This window comes from Phanerochaete carnosa (genome assembly GCF_000300595.1).
Source record: "Phanerochaete carnosa HHB-10118-sp unplaced genomic scaffold PHACAscaffold_1, whole genome shotgun sequence".
Classification (NCBI taxonomy): Eukaryota; Fungi; Basidiomycota; class Agaricomycetes; order Polyporales; family Phanerochaetaceae; genus Phanerochaete; species Phanerochaete carnosa.
The window spans coordinates 416,001-434,378 of NW_006767628.1; the positions used below are offsets into that span (position 1 = coordinate 416,001).

The following is an 18,378-nucleotide window of genomic DNA, read 5'->3' on the forward strand; positions in this document are numbered from 1 at the left end:
ATCTTCTGCACTGGCCGTAAGACAATTTCACTGTAGGTCACTCCAGTATATAAACAGCCGTCCTGCCTGTCGCCTCCGGGGAAGCACATCCCACCGACATTTCCTGTCGGCATTTCTCACATCAATCCAGGTGAAGATGTCTCCAACGGCATCGACTCTGATAGTAGGAGTTTTGGTGCACAGGTGACACCGGAAACATGTCCAGCACGAGGACGACGATACCGGAGTTCCTCTCTTGCAGGCGTTTTATTTTGGAACTTCCGGGCTCCACGAATCCGTACGATGATCATCCAGCTTTGGCAGTGATATGGAAAGGCGCCGAAGGGTGGCCAAGAGTGCGGGAGGGCCGAGGGTGACGATGACAAGGGATACGATGAACTTTCGAGACAAGGAAGGCAAGAAGGCGCATGATAGGGAGCCATACAGAAACAGATAACAGGGGAGATTCAGGAGTTCAATGAATAAGTGCTCGAATGATCGAACGTTGGCGAAACCAGGGCAAAGTCACGGATCATCGCGAGCTTCCTACACAAATGTTTATGTCGCACGCTCTAGATTGTCGGCACAGATTAGTTTCGCGAATCTCCAGAAAGAGCACTGTCAATGACGGGACGGCACACCTTCGCTCTAAGTGAGTCACTTAACCATGCATCTGACGATGGACAAGTCGGGTCCTGTGATAAACAAAACTGTGAGCCTTAATCCGGGGAGCATCTGCGAGATCTAGTGACATACTGGTATCCGTGCTTGCTAAAAAGCAGCTCGCTCGTTCGCGGGTAATTTGCGAGAGGGCGACGACCGCGAAGAGCGTCCACTACCGTTCGAGAAGGGCATCGACGACGACGACGCTGTATCGAAGAAGTCAGCGCTATTTAACAGACACCACACACGGGGGCGGAGGACGTACTATCATCCTGAGAGCTGACAGTCTCCGCTTGCACTCGCGCCATAGCGCCGCCACCCACTATGCCGCCACTGGTGAAGAGTTGCAAGATTGTTGCAGCGTCCGAGGGACAGATAGGCCCGCAGTGAGCAACCAAAGATATGGTTTTCGCGCTTGAAAGAATATTCAGCAACATGCAACCCTGGGCTGGGCTGGAATGTGGAGTTGAGAGCAAAGGCGGAGCCCAGGTGTTCAGGCCTCGAGGCTACCGAGAGGAAACGGGTGAAGACAGGATCACGAGCGAGATCATGCCACACACCTTCGTCTAGACTGTTGTGCATGATGGCTAGTTACCGTCAGGTGGATGAGGCGAAGGGCAGGCAAGGGCATACGGTTGAGGCATGTAGAGACTAAGAAACTCCCGCAGCATTCACCAGCCACCATGCATCTGCGCCTGCTGACCGCCCCCCCCCCCCCAAACAGCAACAACAACAGTATCAGCAAGCAGACTATGGAAAGAAGACGCGATAACCGCATGTCCGCTCTCGTAGTGGAAGGCTTTGGACGAACCGGACATGGCAACCGCAAAGCGCGCAGCATGATCTCGGGATTCTCGGCGTCAGAGATAGTTACTTAAATCATATGATAAACACGTGACCGCGTCGTAAACGCGACTCGGACTCTCGGAGCGCGGCCGGCGGTTGCGGATCGCGCCTCTTTCTCGGACGATGCGTCATCTCCAGGCCATCTGCTGTTGTAAGCCAACAATATGCGGGTAAATTAATACAAGTAAGTGCTGAAGCTCGCTGCTCTTGTGTTACATGGTATGTTGGCGATGTTCCCAAGAATGATGGCGGTGTGAGGCAGGCAACCTTCATCTGAAGTGCTGGTGACACGGAGGAGTCTATTGGCGGTTGTAGGCGTGCCGCTTGCTTTGGTGGCAATAGCGAAGGTGCAGGCCCGCCAATGAAAACGGCATGTGAGCTGCGCCCATATATGGGGTGTTCCACGGTAAGAGGGGAGAGCTGGTGAGGGAGCGACATAAACAAGACACAGAACAACACGGACCAGGTCCTTGAATTCTCCCTCTTTGCGATCTCCTGGAAATCGGCACTGTTGGCAGCTGACGTGACGCTCAGCTACAGATACGCTGACCGATCTACACTGGACTCGACTAGGCCAAGTAGCGAATGTAGCCTCCCTGCCGTCTGATGATAATGCTCCTGGCTTGAACTCGCTTTCTCTAGACAACAGGCGCTAAGTATGCGAGTGATATTTCGGTGGTTAAGTCGACAGTAGTTTGGGTAAACGGAGGCTGATTCGAGCACAGGTTCTGTGCTTTCGTCTTCGAAAATTGCTGCTGTTCGGCGATTAAATACCCCCGCACTGCGCGTGTCACGACAATCGTACTCAGCCGGAGCGCGTGGCCCAGCATATCGAAGCCCCGGCGATACGTGGTGGGCGGAATTGCCGACGCTGAGCATGACGGCGACGTATGCCACGAGCCCATGAGCATATTCGGCCTCAAAGTAGACTTCATGGACCGTAGCGGGCACGACGCCCAACTTGAAGTAGCAACGACGCGACACCGTACAGTTGGAAGGCTGTGGACTGAATCAGCATTGTGCATATCGGCTCAGAACGCGGAAACTTACACTTATCAATGAAATTACTCAGGCGCCCGCATTCGCCACGAATGCTTTGTGTCAGGGCTGGCGTTCCAGCCGAGCATAATCTCGTCGACCTCGGCATGGAGCCGTTGGACGATATCTCTCCGGCAGCGGAGGGCCCAGAGCGGCAACGAAGAGGTGTTGACACAGGTTTCCTGTGTAGAGGATTTCTGCGCTGGTATCTACAGTGCTCTGCTCTACCACAGCTTCATATGTCATTTCAATTTCATGTGTCGTTTCAATCGAGCTAATGTCATTCTTCACCAAAATCCCACAAGCAGATCTGAATAAATAAACAGGAAGCATCACATGCAATAGGGTGCTATTACTGGACAAGTTGATATCTACGAGGAAGTAAGCATGCACGGAGCCATTGCACAGCGCGCAAGAGGTAGATCTATACTTGCTGCCTTGCCCTTGCGCTATGCAAATCTCAACATTACGGTATCATAGACACGTTGAAAAGATGGACAGTATGCAATCGGGCAACAGCGTCAATTCCTGGGAGCACTGTACAGACTTGAGCTGTGGCGGCACGATGCGCCTTACTCATGACCCATCAGCGACGTGCGAGTCCCCATCTCTTGAAGATAGAGCGTCGTTGCGCCAGAGGGGAGTGCCTTGCGGCAGCTCGAGGGTCTTCTTCGAAACGCACAACCAGCCCTTGCTGGCCGTCACTGGATTGCTGCTCGCGCCCGCTGCGGGAGACGAATCCTCGTCCGACGTGTGAGAGGGTGACGACCGGGCACAGGCCCTCAGTAATATAGTCTGCCTCCGCCGGATTGTTCTGCCGCGACTCACTGATGTGGACGACTTTGAGCTCGGGGCAGAGAGAGTTCGTATCGCGAGGTATGAACTGGTACCGTGGAGAGCGACCGGCGTCGATCGTCTCGTAGTAGAGCGCAAGCTCTTCCAGGGCGGGCATCGAGGAGAGCAGCGCCTCCCAATTGACCATGTCCCAAGAGATGGCCCAGTCCAGGAGTAGCGCAGACGTGACGCTCGCGAGGGGTAGACGACGTAGTAGTCCGACGAAAAACTCTCGGTGTATGGTATTTTGGAGATCAAATTGGAAGAAGGCAGTATGCCTATCCGAGAAGTCTTGCAAAGTCGAGACAGGTTGGCGGTCGCGCCATAAGAGTAGACTGAATTTGTGAGGGTCGAATTGACCGATACAGGAATTGCTCAGGCGGAGGGATTGAAAAGCCGCATCCGTTGTGTGAAGCCACGGTTCTAACTTCAGTGAGAGTAACGAGAGCAAGCAGTTACAGCTGTCATGCCTCCTATTCCACAAGGTCACGAAGGAGAGGTGCAGCGTAGTGGTGGGCGGATGAATGATAGAGCTTAGAAAATGTAGTCCCTCGGCTGCATTCCGCCCAGAGAAGCGAATCGCTCGTAGGTTAGGCAGGGTGACAGTGCGCTGTGGGTCTATCAGAGGCCGATTTCGGTGCATGTGAGGCCAGTGTTCGCTTGAGTCGATCACCCAGTCCAGCACAAGCTCTTCCAGGCCGTGCAGAGGCTTGAGAAAGCTGATCAAATCGCTCTCCGTGACGGATCCGCAGTCCGCGAGCTTTAACTTTCGAAGACATAGCGGTTTGGAAATGGGGTAGGTTGCGTTGAGGCCACAGTTGGTGGAGAACAGCTGCTGAAGCTCTGGGAAGCGGAGCGAAGGACGTCGAGAGCCCGAAGAAGTATGGTTCAGCAGGAATGTCAGGTTAAGCGACGAAGTACGAGAGACGTTGGCCGTGCGTATTTGTGGAACAAAGTCAACTGCGCCATTCGTAAAGAGCAGACTTCCACGCGAGATGCGGTCGAGATGAGCTAGGAGGAGCTCGCGAGATGCGACAATGCGATCCCAGTGGGCATGCGTGTACTCGTAACAGGGATCATAGATGTATAAGGGCAACGCCCCTGCCTTGCTGAGCAGGTGCTGCACACACTCTGGGCGAGTCAGACAGATTTGTGTGGACAGTTGCGGATACGTTAAAGCTACTTGTCGCCAAGCGTGACACACGTGTCGAATAGTGAACCAGGAATACGGCGCTGGACTGGGCTGAGTTTTCTCTTCTCCCTCGACGTCGGGATTGGTGAGGAAAGTGTGCGACCAGGACGCAGCAGCGGTAGACACATCTAGTATGTACCAGAGAAAGACTTCGGCGAGCAGTTCGTCGGGGAGCCGCCCGATCGGGAGACCTGCATGACGGGTCGATTTTATCTCGTGCGTCCAGTCTACAGAAGGTACGCACCATCGTATGTAATACAGCCTTGCTTTCTTTTGCTCGCAGTCACTGTTGTCTTCCACTTCTTCGAACTGAAACCTCCAGAATACCCAAGACCCGCCCGTTTGACAGCTTCGCTCCCTCGACTGAATGCACCGGTCATCAGAGCGTACCTATAAATGCTATAAATCCTCCACAGCTGAGAATATTTGCAGCGAAATAGAATACGAGGCACTTACCAGCACTAGGACGCGAAGGACGAAGTTGAAGTGGGAGAAGTCTGAAGCGCCAGTGCTTGTTCGTTGCTATGTCGATAAATCACCTGTCCGCGGCACTGCACTGCACTCAGTTCACGGCAAGGGCGAACACGCACCCATTCGACGAAATCTCGAGCCCACGATCCTTCTACGCAAAACATCTGATTTCTGCTCGCGTGTATCTGCGATCTGCAATGATCTTCACGAAGCCGTACGAAAAGGTTGCCAAAAATCAATAAGGCACCATACATGATGACAACGTAATATGGACAACGTATATGGTTCTCTATATCTTTAGGTCCCGCGTATCTTATATCATAGCAGTCCGTCGCCACGATGCACAGACGAACATCATTCCGCCGAGGCGCATACTCAAGTATTGATGTATCCCACTCGTAGACCTCAGCGGCGCACCAGCATCGCCGATATCTGCGACATACCTGCGGCAAGCCACCTCCTAGTGGTCTGTGGGCCCTGTCCAAGGGACGGTAGCCCTTTCACCACACCCGCTCCGTCGACCGCCTCAGCGTGAACCGTCAAGGTCTTTTCGCCACGAGCGACAATACCGCGAGCGAGCTGCGCAAGCGAGACGCAGTCCGCCGCAGGCTTTTTGAAGACGAAGTACGACTCTTTCAGCTGGCATTCGCGGATGTGGAGCATTTGAAGTCGTGGGCAAAGTGTAAGAGCGTCGCAGGGCTTAATTTCCGACAGACGGCCATCGTCCTGTGTCACAAGCTCGTAATACAGGGTGAGCTCCTCGACGGATGGCAGGAACGACAGCAACTTGTCCCAGCGAATGACATCCCACAGCGACGCCCCGTCTACGATAAGCGCGGCTGTCACGTTAGCCAGCGGCAGGCAGTGTAACAGTCCAGCCATGAACGCCCTGTGGTCCGTGTCGAGAGACAGCTGGAAAAACGTGGAATCGCGGGGCGTGTTCTTCAGGGCGGAGAGCGGGAGCCGATCGCGCCAGAGGTTGACGATAACGTAGAAATTGACATGTCCCCTGCTAGTGCCCACACGCAGAGACTGGATAGAGGGGCCGTCGAGACCGTGCCAGGTTTCAATTTTTGTCCACAGCAGCCTGAGAAGGCAGTCGCATCCGGTATGCTCGCCCTCCCAACTCGCTAGCCATTTAAAGTTAAGACGGATGGCAGTGGACGGCGGGTGTGCGATGCGGCAGAGAAAGGGGATACCCGCGGAGGCACAGCTTTGGCCTATGCTGAGCCGTCGCAGCCGGGGAAGCATGATTATGTCCTGCGGCCCTGGCAAATAAGTGTCATGGATCTGCCGCCAGTCTACCTCTGCACGAATCACATTGGAGAGCACGAGCTCTTCGAGATGTTGCATGGGCTGTAGGATCGCGAGGAGCTCGTCCGCCGGTGTCAGTGTGCATTGCACGAGCCTCAAGACCCGGAGGTGAGGTAAAAGCATGGGACGAAGCGCAGCGACGTCGCTGTTATGGGCAGACAAGTGCCGCAGTTCGGGAAATTCGAAGTTGGAAGGGAAGGTGAAGGTGAGATTCGACGAGTTTCGAAAGTCGAGCTCGAGGGACTTGGCCACGGATACTCCGCTCGTCAAAGACTGCATTCTGGGAGGAACTACGTCCTCAGAGAAGAGCAGGCTGCCATGAGATACGCGTTCAAAACAAGCTAACACTAGCCTACATGACGCGGCCACGTCCTTCGTCAGAGTACTAGTGTGTGTGGACGTACAAGTCGACCGGTAAATGTGCAAGGGAAGACTTCTGGACCTGCCGAGCAGGTCCTGTACGCACTCCGGGCGAATTAAGAAGATGTGAGTCGACAGCGCTGGGTAAGTCAGCGCGGCCTCGCGCCATGCGCGGCAAACGTGTCGGATCCTGAGCCACGAATACGGCGCGGGAGGAGGAACATATGGATATTTGACGCCGGGGCAGGTGAAATCGTCTTTTGCGGGGTACAGCTTGCGCTCGGCGGCGTTGCAAGTTGCCAGAATATGCCAGTAAAATATCTCTGCGAGCAATTCGTCAGGGAGCCGCGCGATTAAAGAGACTAAATGACAACCGTCCGTAAGATTACTGTTTGAGTATTAGCCAATGAAAAAATACGCACCACTACTATTGATTTGCATTGCTATCCGTTCGTGACAATCTTCTTGCATCTTCCAAGGTGAGAGTTCAGGCTAACCCACGATGCTGCGCAATGTTGCTATACGGGTATTTATCTCCACGGCAATCACCGCGGATCCTACGGGCAATGCTACTGCGGAAGTCCCGCGACAACGCGCTGCAGGAACCCGACAAGAAATTCACGAGCTTTGTGCTCAGAAAAGCTCGCTAAAGAGATCCTTCCATTGTGGCATCTTCGAAGGGACAAAAGCGTGTCTTCCAGCTGCGAGAAGAGTGAAATGTAAGGAGCACGACTTAGGAAGAAGTAGCTCCAGACTAGGCGGTGGATGGAATGATAAAGAAATGAGTCTCGAGTCAGGATGTTGGGATGTTAAAATGTATGACGACAAATCTGCTGCGGAGCGAAGGCTTCAAGTGAAATCTGGGGGGGGGGCGGGGGCTGTTCAACGTGCACGACCCAAGATGTGCGACATGCGTACACATGGGCTCGCGCAATGAGCCACCTTGCGGGTAAGAATGACGTGCTGGGTTGCGACGCGAATAGAGGGCCACTTTGATATAAAAAGAGCAGGTGGCCTTCGACAGACCGACAGCCTTGCACCCCGTTTGTTAGGAGCCTGAGCATCAGAGGCCGCATTCACTTCATAGAAGGTGACCCTGCCTGAATAGTCCTGAAGCCGAGGATACGGTACTGGACATGCAACTCTACTGTATATCTCGCTGACGAGACGCGAGATAGCTCGCAAGGAGGTGTAGGTCCGAGGACGTGTGGTACTTATTGAAGTAAAGGGGAAGCTCGCAGTGGCTTTCCCACTGCCGCACGCTGGTCAGGTCTGGGAAGAGCACGTCGTTGCGTCCGAAGCAGGTAACGGCGGAAGGGACGCGCAGGCAGATAGGGTCTGACGTGCTATACTCTAGGCCCAAGGCCCGTACCAACGGCAGGCGCTTGAACACGTCCTGCCATCGTATGCGCCCTGAGACGGTAGGCTCGGTCAGGAGGGCGGTCCGCACATCAGTCAGAAGCAGCCGTGCGAAAAGCGCGGCGACGAACTCTGCGCTTGTCTGCATACAGTTGAATGTAATAAAGCAGCAGGACTCGGAAGCACGAAGACCTCGATGTTTCCACAGCGCGAGAGGAGCCGTCCAGCAGTGGATCTCCAAACTGATGGTTGACGGCTGTCGTCGCGTCGATTGCGCGAAGAAGAGAGACCTGAAGGCGTCATCTTGGGCATGAAGATGGGACAGGGAGTTGGTGCAGATACGATGAATACCGTGGAATCGTTGAGTCTCGTGACTTCGAACGACATTGAGGTAGAAGCTGGGTACAGGGTGTGCTCGAGCACGTCAGCAATGACATAGCCGAAATCGTCGTCAACGTATAGCTGACGCAGACGCGGGAGAGATGTTGATTTCTGCAAGCGACGACGCATATTCGCTGGGTCTTCGGTGGGGCCACTTCTGCCCTGAATAGGCGACGAAGCTCCAGCACCTCGAGTCCGCTGAGAGGGCGAAGGGCAGCCCCGAATTGCTCAATTTCGGATGGATAGAGACAAGATGACAGGCTGAGATAACGCAGACCGGGAAGCAAGAGGTATTTGGCGATTGTAAGTCCTAATGATCCCAATGTGAGCTCTTCCAGGTAGGGAAACTCGTACTGCGCAAACACCGTGACCAAGCTGGTGAAGTCAAACGAGTGGCAGGAAAGGACCAGACAGCACATGGATAAAATTTTGCGTTGATTCGGTGACTCAAACTGGTACGGAAGGTGAGGTAAATTCAGAGACGGGCTCGGGAAAATCAATCTGTGCCGAGACAATGCGGTCCAGATGTACCAGCACCAGTCGACGAGCTTGCTTCGCGGGCTCCAGATAAGCGTCGCGTCTCTCATATATATATATATATATATATATATACAGGAACACGTTTCCAGATCTGTCAAGAAGGTCCTTGACACATTCCGGCCGAGTCAGATGTGGCTCGAGAGCTTCGGGAAGCTCAGCGCAACCCGCCGCCAGACACGGCAGACGTGCCTAATCACCCGCCAGCAGTATGGTTTTGAATAAATAGCGTAGGTGTTATCTTCAGAGTATACCATGAGGATGTACCAGTAGAATGCCTCAGCCAGAACCTCCGCCGGGAGGCGGTCAATTGGAAGGGTGAAATGTAGTGCGTCTTCACGATGTGCTCTGAGCGTGTTCAGTTATTCACAAACGGATTAAAACCTACTCAGATCGCCAGACCATCCCCAGTCCCCAAATCTTAATGCATAATGCCGCTCCTGCTCTTGCTTTCGAGGTTTCGCGCCGTGACCTATACTCCGAATCCCTGCCCAGTGAGATGCCAGCTCCGAGAACAGTGTCAAGGGCCAAACCATCCAAAGAAAAATACGTAGCTAGTGTATGTACGAGACATACAGAGGTCTTGAGCACAGAGTAGAATGAAGGTTGCGGAAAACCAGAAACAATGTCACCGTTGTGGTTCAAAAAGTATTCGGCGCTTCCACGAGGGCTCGCGTTTGTCACGTGCCCACGCTAATGACCCACATAGCGGTACGCGTATTGACAGAGTAATATGGCGGATAAAGCCTGAGGCCTGAGGCCTGAGGAGGCTTATGGTCTAGCAGTTATCTGTGCGTCTAAATTGTCTCAAGGCTCCACAAGCTTTCAATTGAACGAATGTATATTGCAGTGGATGACTTGTAGATGTCATATTCTGTCACTGTATATCCCACACAACGCAAAGCACAAAACGAGGATTGGTTTGTACGAGTTCTAGCAGCAAGACAGGAAAACGAGAAGTGAACTAACGTCGCTTGAATAAATTGGGCACCCGAGAAGCATAATACAAGATACGAGCGCAACGGTTGCTAGATTGTACAGGCGCACTCAAACTGCTTTCAACGCCCAATAGCCGCTGATAGCTACGACTACCTCTGCACTGGCAGAAATACGTCTCATGGAAGTCCTCGATCTCCCGGGAGACGTCCATTTGTCCGGCGTGAGGGCCGTTCGCATGCTTTGCCAATCCCTGCGCGACACAGCCCAGGTGAACGAGTTCGGGAGAGAAACCCCACATCATCGAGCTCCAGTGGTGTAACTCCCGTATCCGGAGCATTCTGAGAGAAGGGCACGGCGGGCAGGTGTTCGCAGGTCGGATACGGTACGGCTAAGTGTTGGTCATGAGGTAATCGAAAGTTTTGTACTGGACCACAAGATTCTTCACTGAAGGCATGAGCGTTAGGACGGCTTCCCACGGCACGTAATCCAGGCCCACTGGCTGCTCCGAAAGGAATGCGCACTCTATCTGTGCTGGTGGGAGCTCCTGGATGAGAGGAATCATGAATGATCCGCGGGGTGTGCGCAGCGAGCAGCTGAAGTGCGCGTCCTCACCCGAATATAGTTTTGAAAGGGGCCCGTCAACGGACAGATGGTCGTCCCACAGGCAAAAAGTAATCCCAGAGCTGACCGTTGCGGATAATGAGAGTGTATGGAAACAAAGGCCCTCCATTTTGGCGAGGATGATAGCCACATAGCTCTCACAGGAGGAAGGAAGGTAAGGAAGCCACGAGGCTTGCAGCTCCACAGATGCCGACAGAGGAAAAGAGAGTCGATGGAGGAGGAGAAAGACTGTATCGGCGCAAACATCATTGACTGAAAGTTTTTTCAAGCGAGAAAGAGCGACCAAATTCGGAGAGTTGGGAGAGGACAGGACGGTCTCCAGGGCCTGGCGGGGCTCTGCGAAGACCTGCAGCGCCCTATCTAGCTCGAGCTCCTCTAGTGCGCCGAGCTGATTGAGCAAGGGCAATAATTCTTGTGCCATCCGTAGCCCAGAGCTGAAGAGCCGCAGACGACACAGCTTGGGAGCGACGAGCGTGCGAAGCATGCCGACGTTCGCGTACACAGACGTCAGTTCCCGTAGTGCCGGGAAGTCGAAGCCGGCGAAGAGCGGCCAGGATGGCCTCCACTCAGGACTGACATCCCACATGTGCAGCTTCAGAGACTGCAGCCGTACGGCGCAAATCACGCGCTCCTTCGATGGAGCTGGCTCGTAGCCACTATATATCTCCTCGACGAGCACGAACGACGCATGAGCGACGCGCTCGAACTGGGAAAGTACCAGGTGGAGCATTTTCACTTCTGCTGCGGGATCTATGTACGAGCGTTTGAGGTCGTGTATGTGCAGGGGAAGAGTACCCGATCTGCTAAGCATGTCAGCGACACACTCGAGACGAGTCAACCAGATGTGTGTCGAAAGTGCGGGAAATGTTAGAGCGACGTCACGCCAGGCGCGGCAGACATGGCGGATCGCGAGCCAGGAATACGGTGTTGAGGATGGCGCGGTGTTCATGAAGCGCGCGGCGGCGACGTGGAGGATGCACCAATGGAAGACCTCGGCGAGGAGTTCCGGTGCGAGCTTGCTGATAGGAAATGTTGAGATGGTGGAAGCTTCTGCGATAGCGACATATCCGTGAAATTTGAGAGGTGATCGTGGCACGTATGTTAGCGTGTGCTCTTACCGGCTTCAAGCTGGCTCTTTCTGTTCTCTCCACGTAGCCTTGCGCAGAAAGTTGTGACCGCTCTGGACGGGATATCTTCGAAAGCAACACCTCCGGAGTCTGTCTTTGCCACAACCATATTGCGTCCGAGGAGTCTTTTACATAGTCTTTCCAGCGACATAGCTGGACTGCAGCCACCAATGGTATTCGGAACAAGGGCAAGGTGACGGACGTCGTGAGGGTGCAACGGAGCTCTGACGAGGATGTAGTGATGCGGCTCAATCATAGTCGGAAATCACCGTGCCATCAGAGGTCTATCTCGAATCTTAACCTGGCTTGAAACCGAGTTTGAAGCTTGAAGGCTGAGTAAGACCTAACTGGGGCGACGTTGAAGTCGTGCGCCATGACGGAGGACTGAGTCAGAGGAACGAGCAATTTTGATAAGCGCTGAATCGACATAATGTACAGTACACTGTGGGCCTTGCAGTTCGCTGCGATTCATCGAGTGCAGTGCGGATGACGAGAATTAGTAGACTTGGAAGCACCAGGATCGATGCGCGTGCGGACCCTCTCACTGGACCGAACCGAACTGTGTGGTCATAAGATAACAATCAGTTGGTGTCTGAGCTTCGCCAGCAGAAGCCTGAGGAAGCAGTCAGGGACCTGGCATGAGAACTAACTGTTGAGAGTGTTGACAACAAACGTGCATGAAACTTAGGTCTACAAAAAGTCATTTGTGACATGTCATTGCACGCAGAACAATTGTGTACAGTACAGACGGCTTACAAGCCCGTGGTCCCACCTTCGGGAGGCAGACGCAAGTACCTCCACGCAACTGACCCTTGATCAAGGTCATGGTACCACACCTTCCCTCTTACCGGCCCCAAACTGTGCAGCAAATGGCCGGCAGCACCGTGACCGGGGTGGTCATCTAACAAGTTGCCAGGTAGGCCATCATAATTCAGTAGTCGCCGGATTCGCAGTGCAACACAGCGTCTCTTCTTGTAGCGTGGATGCACCCAAGGCTCGAAGTGTACAATGGCGATAGCTACACAAGCGTGTTAGAGCACACAACACGAGTAAGACCTCGACAGACCATATAGCAGCACAACGTACGCACCATCCTTCAGGACTCTGGTCTCGTCCGGACCGGCGTCGTAACCCCATAGAGACCCAGCGCCGGAGGCAACATCGAAGCTTTTGAGCACGTCTCTGCCGTCTATAATGCCGGGCACGATGTACCGGGTGGTCATCCAGGCATTCCTGTTCGTGCCTAGAGGTAGCGCGAACGGCTGTCCAATCGAATGGATGAGACGAGACTTGGCCGTAATTTTGGAACGCCACGGCTCCATGCGCTCCATGCGGCGCGTCTGGTCTTCGCTAAGCAGACCGTCGCGCAGCAGGACATTACGGAAGGAAGCCGAAATAGGAGCGTTGAACAGCAGTGTCACAGACCACGGCATGCCTTGAGCAAGGAGGTCATGCCCGCTAGCAAAGCTGGAGGGGTCGCTGTCCTTTGTAATGCGGAAGCGAATCTCGCCGGCGAGATCGTGGGCCCAGGGCGGAGGGGGGTGGTAGTAGAGGAAGCCGTGCGTCCTCGGCGGAAATGGTATGTAACCATTAGGGCCATTCTTGATGTGACCCAAGTAACCGCGCGTCCGTCGCCAAGTTCGAGAGCTCGAACCAACGTCTTGAAAACGCAGGGAAGCCAATTTTAAGCCCGAGAAGTCTCGAAAACAGTCGCCAGTGAGCTTGGCTGGGTTGACAGTCGTGATAACCCTGCCTGTAGTCTTAAGAAGAACGCTGTTAGTTGGAAAGAAAGCTATTATAATCTCAAGGTACTTGCTAGCAGCCTGAGCGTCCGCATGCTTCCCGCCAGCCTCTGAATGTTAACACTCGCGGTATGGAAGTGGTCGACCAGATTTCGTGGATAGCCGGTAAGATAGGAGGATGACTTGCAGCCTGAGATATATAGACTGCGCACAGGCGAGTGCGCAGCCCACACCTGCATTGCAAGCCAAACCTCAGCGCTTTAACTAAGTACACTGTCTGCTCGTCCTAGTCAGCCAGTGCGATCCGAGAAAGGCAAAAAAAAAGTCTCGTACGCGATTGAATGTTATCTAGTTTCAGTCAGCGCCGGTCTTGCGCTGGAGCTTACTCGAGATAATGCCGCTTGAGGGGTGTTGAGCCAGCGAGTTCGTGGTTGCGCGAGAAAACTCTCGTCGGGTGTCGGATCAGAACAGGCCGGCCTCACGGCACCGGCTTGGCAGCTCGACCGTTCCCGCTCCGACGGACATTTCCGGGATTATCGCCCAATATTCAGTTCAGATCTCACAGCCAGTTGTTAGCGGAGGCAGCGAACATAGCTTAGTTGCAATGCATTTAGGCTACAGTCCAGACGTTAAAAAAACAAGCGCGCGTGTTCGTTCTGACCATGGCTAGCCGCACTCCGTGTGCGCTGTTGGCGTCTCCCCTCACAGCGCAGAGTGGCTCGGAGCTTCTTGACGGACTGTAGTAACGACGGCAGCCGTTGCTTGGCAATGGCGCACGTGTTGTTTAGCTGGTATTTGTGGGCGCAGAACATCCGAAAATCCTCACAGAGAGCACGGGCGTCGCACGCCGCGACGCGTTGCGGTGGGGGCGACTGGATATTCTCCTAGGGCCTCTTGTGTCATCTTCAAAAAGCACGACATTGTGTCTCCCCGTCGCTACAAACGTGAAATTCAAGGAATAGGACCAAGAAGCAGACTCAATTCCAAACTTGGGGCATAGATGCGGTGACAACGATAATGAGTTTCGGCGAGGATATCCAGATTTTGGGTGAATGATGATGAGCCTGACACTGGGGATAGATTTAATGCACGTTCCCCACCCAAATAGATGAGAAGAGTTGACTTACGAGCTCCCGCCGCAAATCATGTTCTGTGCCCGAACAAGATGCGAAAGCGTGCCATACGAGCAGAGAGCCACTCCTTGACACCTGCAGAGCGCGTAACCTCTGCTACTTGTCCAATCGCTGGGCGAATTCGTCTTCTTGGATAGCTCCCACATGAGCAGATCTTGCCTGGGAAGCGATGGAAGCTGAGGTGATGGTGCTCGATGTGCAACTCTGGATCCCGCCGGCGAGAGACGAGATGAATCGCAAGTAGGTGTAAATCACAGGGCACGTAATTGTTGAAGCACCGCGGGCGCTCGTGATATCGCTCCCACTGCCGGACGCTCGACAGATTCGGGAAGAGGCCGTTGAAACTACTGTAGTCGAAATAAGCAGTATAGGGCAGTCGCGCGTTGACAGGGTCCGACGTCTCATACTCGAGACCCAGGACCTTCACGGACGGCAGGGAATCGAAGGCACTCTGCCACTTTACGCCGCCCGAGGTGACGGGTTCTGCCAGCAGGGCAGTCTCGACGTCGGCCAGGGGCAGGCGTGCCAGAAGTGCAGCCACGAACCCGTTGGTCGCCTCCGGACAGTCAAACGCGAAAGAGACAGAGTGTGACTCGTCGATACCCTGCTGTGCCCACGCCGACGGCGGCATCGACGAGTTGCGAGACAGCTCGTCTAGGGTAAGAGGTGTCGTCCAGCATCGGATCGCCAGGCGTATCGTCGGCGCCCCCACTTGTATCGCCGATTGCACGAGAGAGAAAGATTTGAAGGTATCCGCGCGAGTGTGAAAACGGGCCAAGACGTAGTCGGACAGCGCGAGACTGGTAAGCTTCGCAAAGCCGAGCGATACTGCAGTGGAAGCAGGATATATAATGCGTGAGAGCACGTTGGTTATGATATAGCCGTCAACGTCGTCAACGCGCAGCACGCGAAGACGCGGAAGAGATGCGGACTGCTGGGAATGGTCATGCGCCATCGCTTGGTGACCGGTGGCAGCAAGGGAGTCGTTTTCCGTGAACAAGCGACAGAGCTTTAGCACCTCCAGCCCACTGAGACGGCAAAGAATGGCCACAAATTGATCAATTTCAGATGGATAGAGCCTGCATGATATGCAGAGATATCGAAGACTGGGCACCAAGATGTGTCGGGTGGCATTAAGACCCAACGACCCAAACGACCCCAACGTGAGCTCTTCCAGATGAGGAAGCTCGTACTACGTGAATAGGGGGACCGAGCTGGAGTCAGCTGAGAGGTAATTATAAAGGTCGAGATGGCGCAACGGCGAAATTTTGCGTTGGTCGGAGGGATTTGATAGCACGGCGGGAAGGATAGTCTCGGGGACGAGCTGGAGAAGACTGAACTGTGCCAAGACAATACGGTCCAAATGTGTCAATGCCAGATGACGAGCGTGCTCCGCGCGCATCATGACGAAACTGCGTCTTTCATATACGTGGAGAGGTGTGCTTCCAGACCGGTCGAGGAGGTCCTGGACACACTCTGGTCGAGTGAGACAGATGTAGCCCGAGAGCCTTGGATAGGTCAGCGCGACCTGCCGCCAGGCACGGCAGATATGCCTGATGGTGAGCCAGCAGTACGGACTTGGAGGAACAGCACAGTCTTCTCCTTTAGAGTATACGATGAAAATATAGCAGTGAAATATCTCGGCCACGACCTCCGCCGGAAGACGGTCGATGGGAAAAGTGCAGCTCAGTGTGCCTTCACGACGCAGTGTAAGCGTGTCAAGCTGGCCAACCAGTGCACAGAAACTCACGAGGAGCACCCAACCATCTCCAGTCTCCGAAGATTGATGCATAGTGTAGCCCCTCTTCCTTCCTTCGACGATTCTCTGCCCGATGAGATGCCAGCTTTGAACGCCATGCCAAGGGCTGAGACATCTGAAAAGAACTCTAAGGTGAGAGTGTGCGCAAAATAGAGTAATCCACGGCCCGAACACGGGTTGTATGAGAGCCGTGAAAAGTAGAGACGATATTAGCGTCGTAGTCACGGAAGAAAAAATGTGGTTGCAGGAGAAATTGTCAGAAGTAACAGATATAAGGCTGAAAGTGAAGGGTATAAACTCTAATATCATAAATGGGCGTCTAATATATAAACCACAGTAAGTAAGCATTAGTAAAGCATATAAATCACGGGCCCAATATCGTTGATTCCGGAATCTGTACAGCGGACAAAGCACAACGCAAGATTTGGCTCATATGAGTAGTTCCAGTAACATGACGGAAATGTGGGCAGTAAGGTAACATCGCTTGAACAAACGGGGCATACGAGAAGTTTGGTCCAGGATGCACACTTTCTTAGGGTTCCTAGCCTCTAGGTGGTATAGGCACGCCGCACGCTCAAAAATACTTACTTTCGTCACCAGGTGGCTTGTCACAGCCGCGTCCACCTCCACGGCCAAAGGGATATGTTGCATAGAAGTTCTCGACCTCCGGCGCGACCTCCACCGTGACTTTTCTGAAGCTAGGGAAATGTTTGCGCTTGACCAGTCCCTGGGCGACGCAGCCGAGATAGTCGTGTTTGGACGAGAAGCTTCATCGCACCGGGTTCGAATGGTGCAGCTCGCGCATCCGGAGCGTCTTCAGAGAAGGGCGCAGCAAGCACGTGTCGGAAGGCCGGATACGGTACGGCCGAGCATTGCTCGTGAGGTAAATAACAGTTTTATACTGCATTGCGAGATTCTCCGCCGAGAGTACTCATTGAAAGCATGAGCGACAGGACAGCCGCCCACGGCACCGCATCATCCGGTCACGCTGCCTGCCATTCCAAAAGGAACGCGCGCTCTATCTGTCCAAGTGGAAGCTCCTGGACAGGAGGTGTCGCGAATAATTTGCGGGGTGTGCGCAGCGAGCAACTGAAGTGCGTATCCTCGCCCGAACATAACAATGACAGCCTGTTAGTGGCCAGACGATCGTTCCAGAGGTGAAACGTTACCCCGACTCAAACGTTATAGATAATGAGAGCGTCTTAAAGCCGAAGCCTTCCGTTTTCACGAGGGTGACAGTTACATAGTAGCTGTCGCAGGACGAGGAAGATCTAGGAAGCCATGAGGCCTGCAGATCCACTGAGGCCGACAGCGGAAAGGAGAGTCGATGTAGGAGGAGGGGCTTCATCGGCTCAGTCTTTGATAGAAATTGAGAGTCTTTTGAGAGTAGAAAGGGCAACCGAATTCTGGAAGTTGGGATATAACGCGAAGACCTCGAGCGCCAGGTGGGATTTCGTCAGGGCACCGCAACGCCCTATCCAGCTCGAGCTCTTCGAGCATACCGAGCTGTCGCAGCAAGGGTAGCAGCCCATCTGCCACTGGTAGCCCATATCGAAGAGCCGCCAGTGATACAGCCTTGAAGCGATGAGGGAGCGCAGCATGCCGATGCTGCAGCGAAGAACGGCCAAAACGGTACCCAGCCATGCAGCATGCACAGCTACAGAGACTGCGGCCTCATCGCTTGAATCGTGCGCTTCTCCGGTTGCAGGCTTGCCTCGCACGCGAGAAGCATTTCCTCGGCGAGCGCAAGAACCGCGTGAGCGACGCATAAGTCTTTATCTCCGGACGCCACAGTGGTGTGTAAGTATCGTCGAGACCTACAATATGGATGCAGTGAGCCAGCGCTGTGCGGTCTGCAAGCCATGCCTGAACGACTATAGCTCCGCCACCATTCCCGCTTCGTCGGTGGCCGCCGTCGCATGCGCCTCTGCCAGTGGCGAGCTCTGGCCCGCCTCGCATGCCTCCCATGGCGTGCAGCGGGCTGCATGTGTCCTTTATGCGCGCGACATCGTCCGGCACAAGCGTCCTGGCGACAGCAGGTGCACGCTCTCCAGCCGGCACTCGTGGATGACGTGCGTACGGA

The 18,378-nt window shown here is 54.1% G+C and overlaps 5 protein-coding genes across 5 annotated transcripts; all 5 read right to left on the reverse strand.

Annotated features, from left to right (window-relative positions):
• Positions 1–5,347: 5,347 nt before the first annotated feature.
• Positions 5,348–6,006, reverse strand: PHACADRAFT_246136 (uncharacterized protein). The gene has a single exon (XM_007389674.1). The coding sequence runs from the start codon at positions 5,903–5,905 to the stop codon at positions 5,429–5,431; it is 477 nt and encodes a 158-aa protein (XP_007389736.1). The 5' UTR covers positions 5,906–6,006; the 3' UTR covers positions 5,348–5,428.
• Positions 6,007–7,841: 1,835 nt separating this feature from the next.
• On the reverse strand, positions 7,842–8,566 carry PHACADRAFT_189401 (uncharacterized protein; the record flags this gene model as incomplete). Its single annotated transcript, XM_007389675.1, has 2 exons — positions 7,842–8,198; positions 8,249–8,566. 2 exons carry the CDS (start codon positions 8,564–8,566, stop codon positions 7,842–7,844), a joined length of 675 nt encoding a protein of 224 aa, XP_007389737.1.
• Positions 8,567–10,048: 1,482 nt separating this feature from the next.
• Positions 10,049–10,711, reverse strand: PHACADRAFT_246138 (uncharacterized protein). The gene has a single exon (XM_007389676.1). The coding sequence runs from the start codon at positions 10,641–10,643 to the stop codon at positions 10,302–10,304; it is 342 nt and encodes a 113-aa protein (XP_007389738.1). The 5' UTR covers positions 10,644–10,711; the 3' UTR covers positions 10,049–10,301.
• A 1,600-nt stretch (positions 10,712–12,311) lies between these two features.
• Positions 12,312–13,790, reverse strand: PHACADRAFT_246140 (uncharacterized protein). The gene is made up of 5 exons (XM_007389677.1): positions 13,737–13,790; positions 13,478–13,680; positions 12,752–13,421; positions 12,402–12,679; positions 12,312–12,351 (listed from the first exon to the last, which is right to left on the reverse strand). The coding sequence occupies exons 2-4, from the start codon at positions 13,640–13,642 to the stop codon at positions 12,414–12,416; spliced, it is 1,101 nt and encodes a 366-aa protein (XP_007389739.1). The 5' UTR covers positions 13,643–13,680; positions 13,737–13,790; the 3' UTR covers positions 12,312–12,351; positions 12,402–12,413.
• Positions 13,791–14,523: 733 nt separating this feature from the next.
• On the reverse strand, positions 14,524–16,246 carry PHACADRAFT_246142 (uncharacterized protein). The gene has a single exon (XM_007389678.1). The coding sequence runs from the start codon at positions 15,489–15,491 to the stop codon at positions 14,547–14,549; it is 945 nt and encodes a 314-aa protein (XP_007389740.1). The 5' UTR covers positions 15,492–16,246; the 3' UTR covers positions 14,524–14,546.
• Between the last annotated feature and the right edge of the window lie 2,132 nt (positions 16,247–18,378).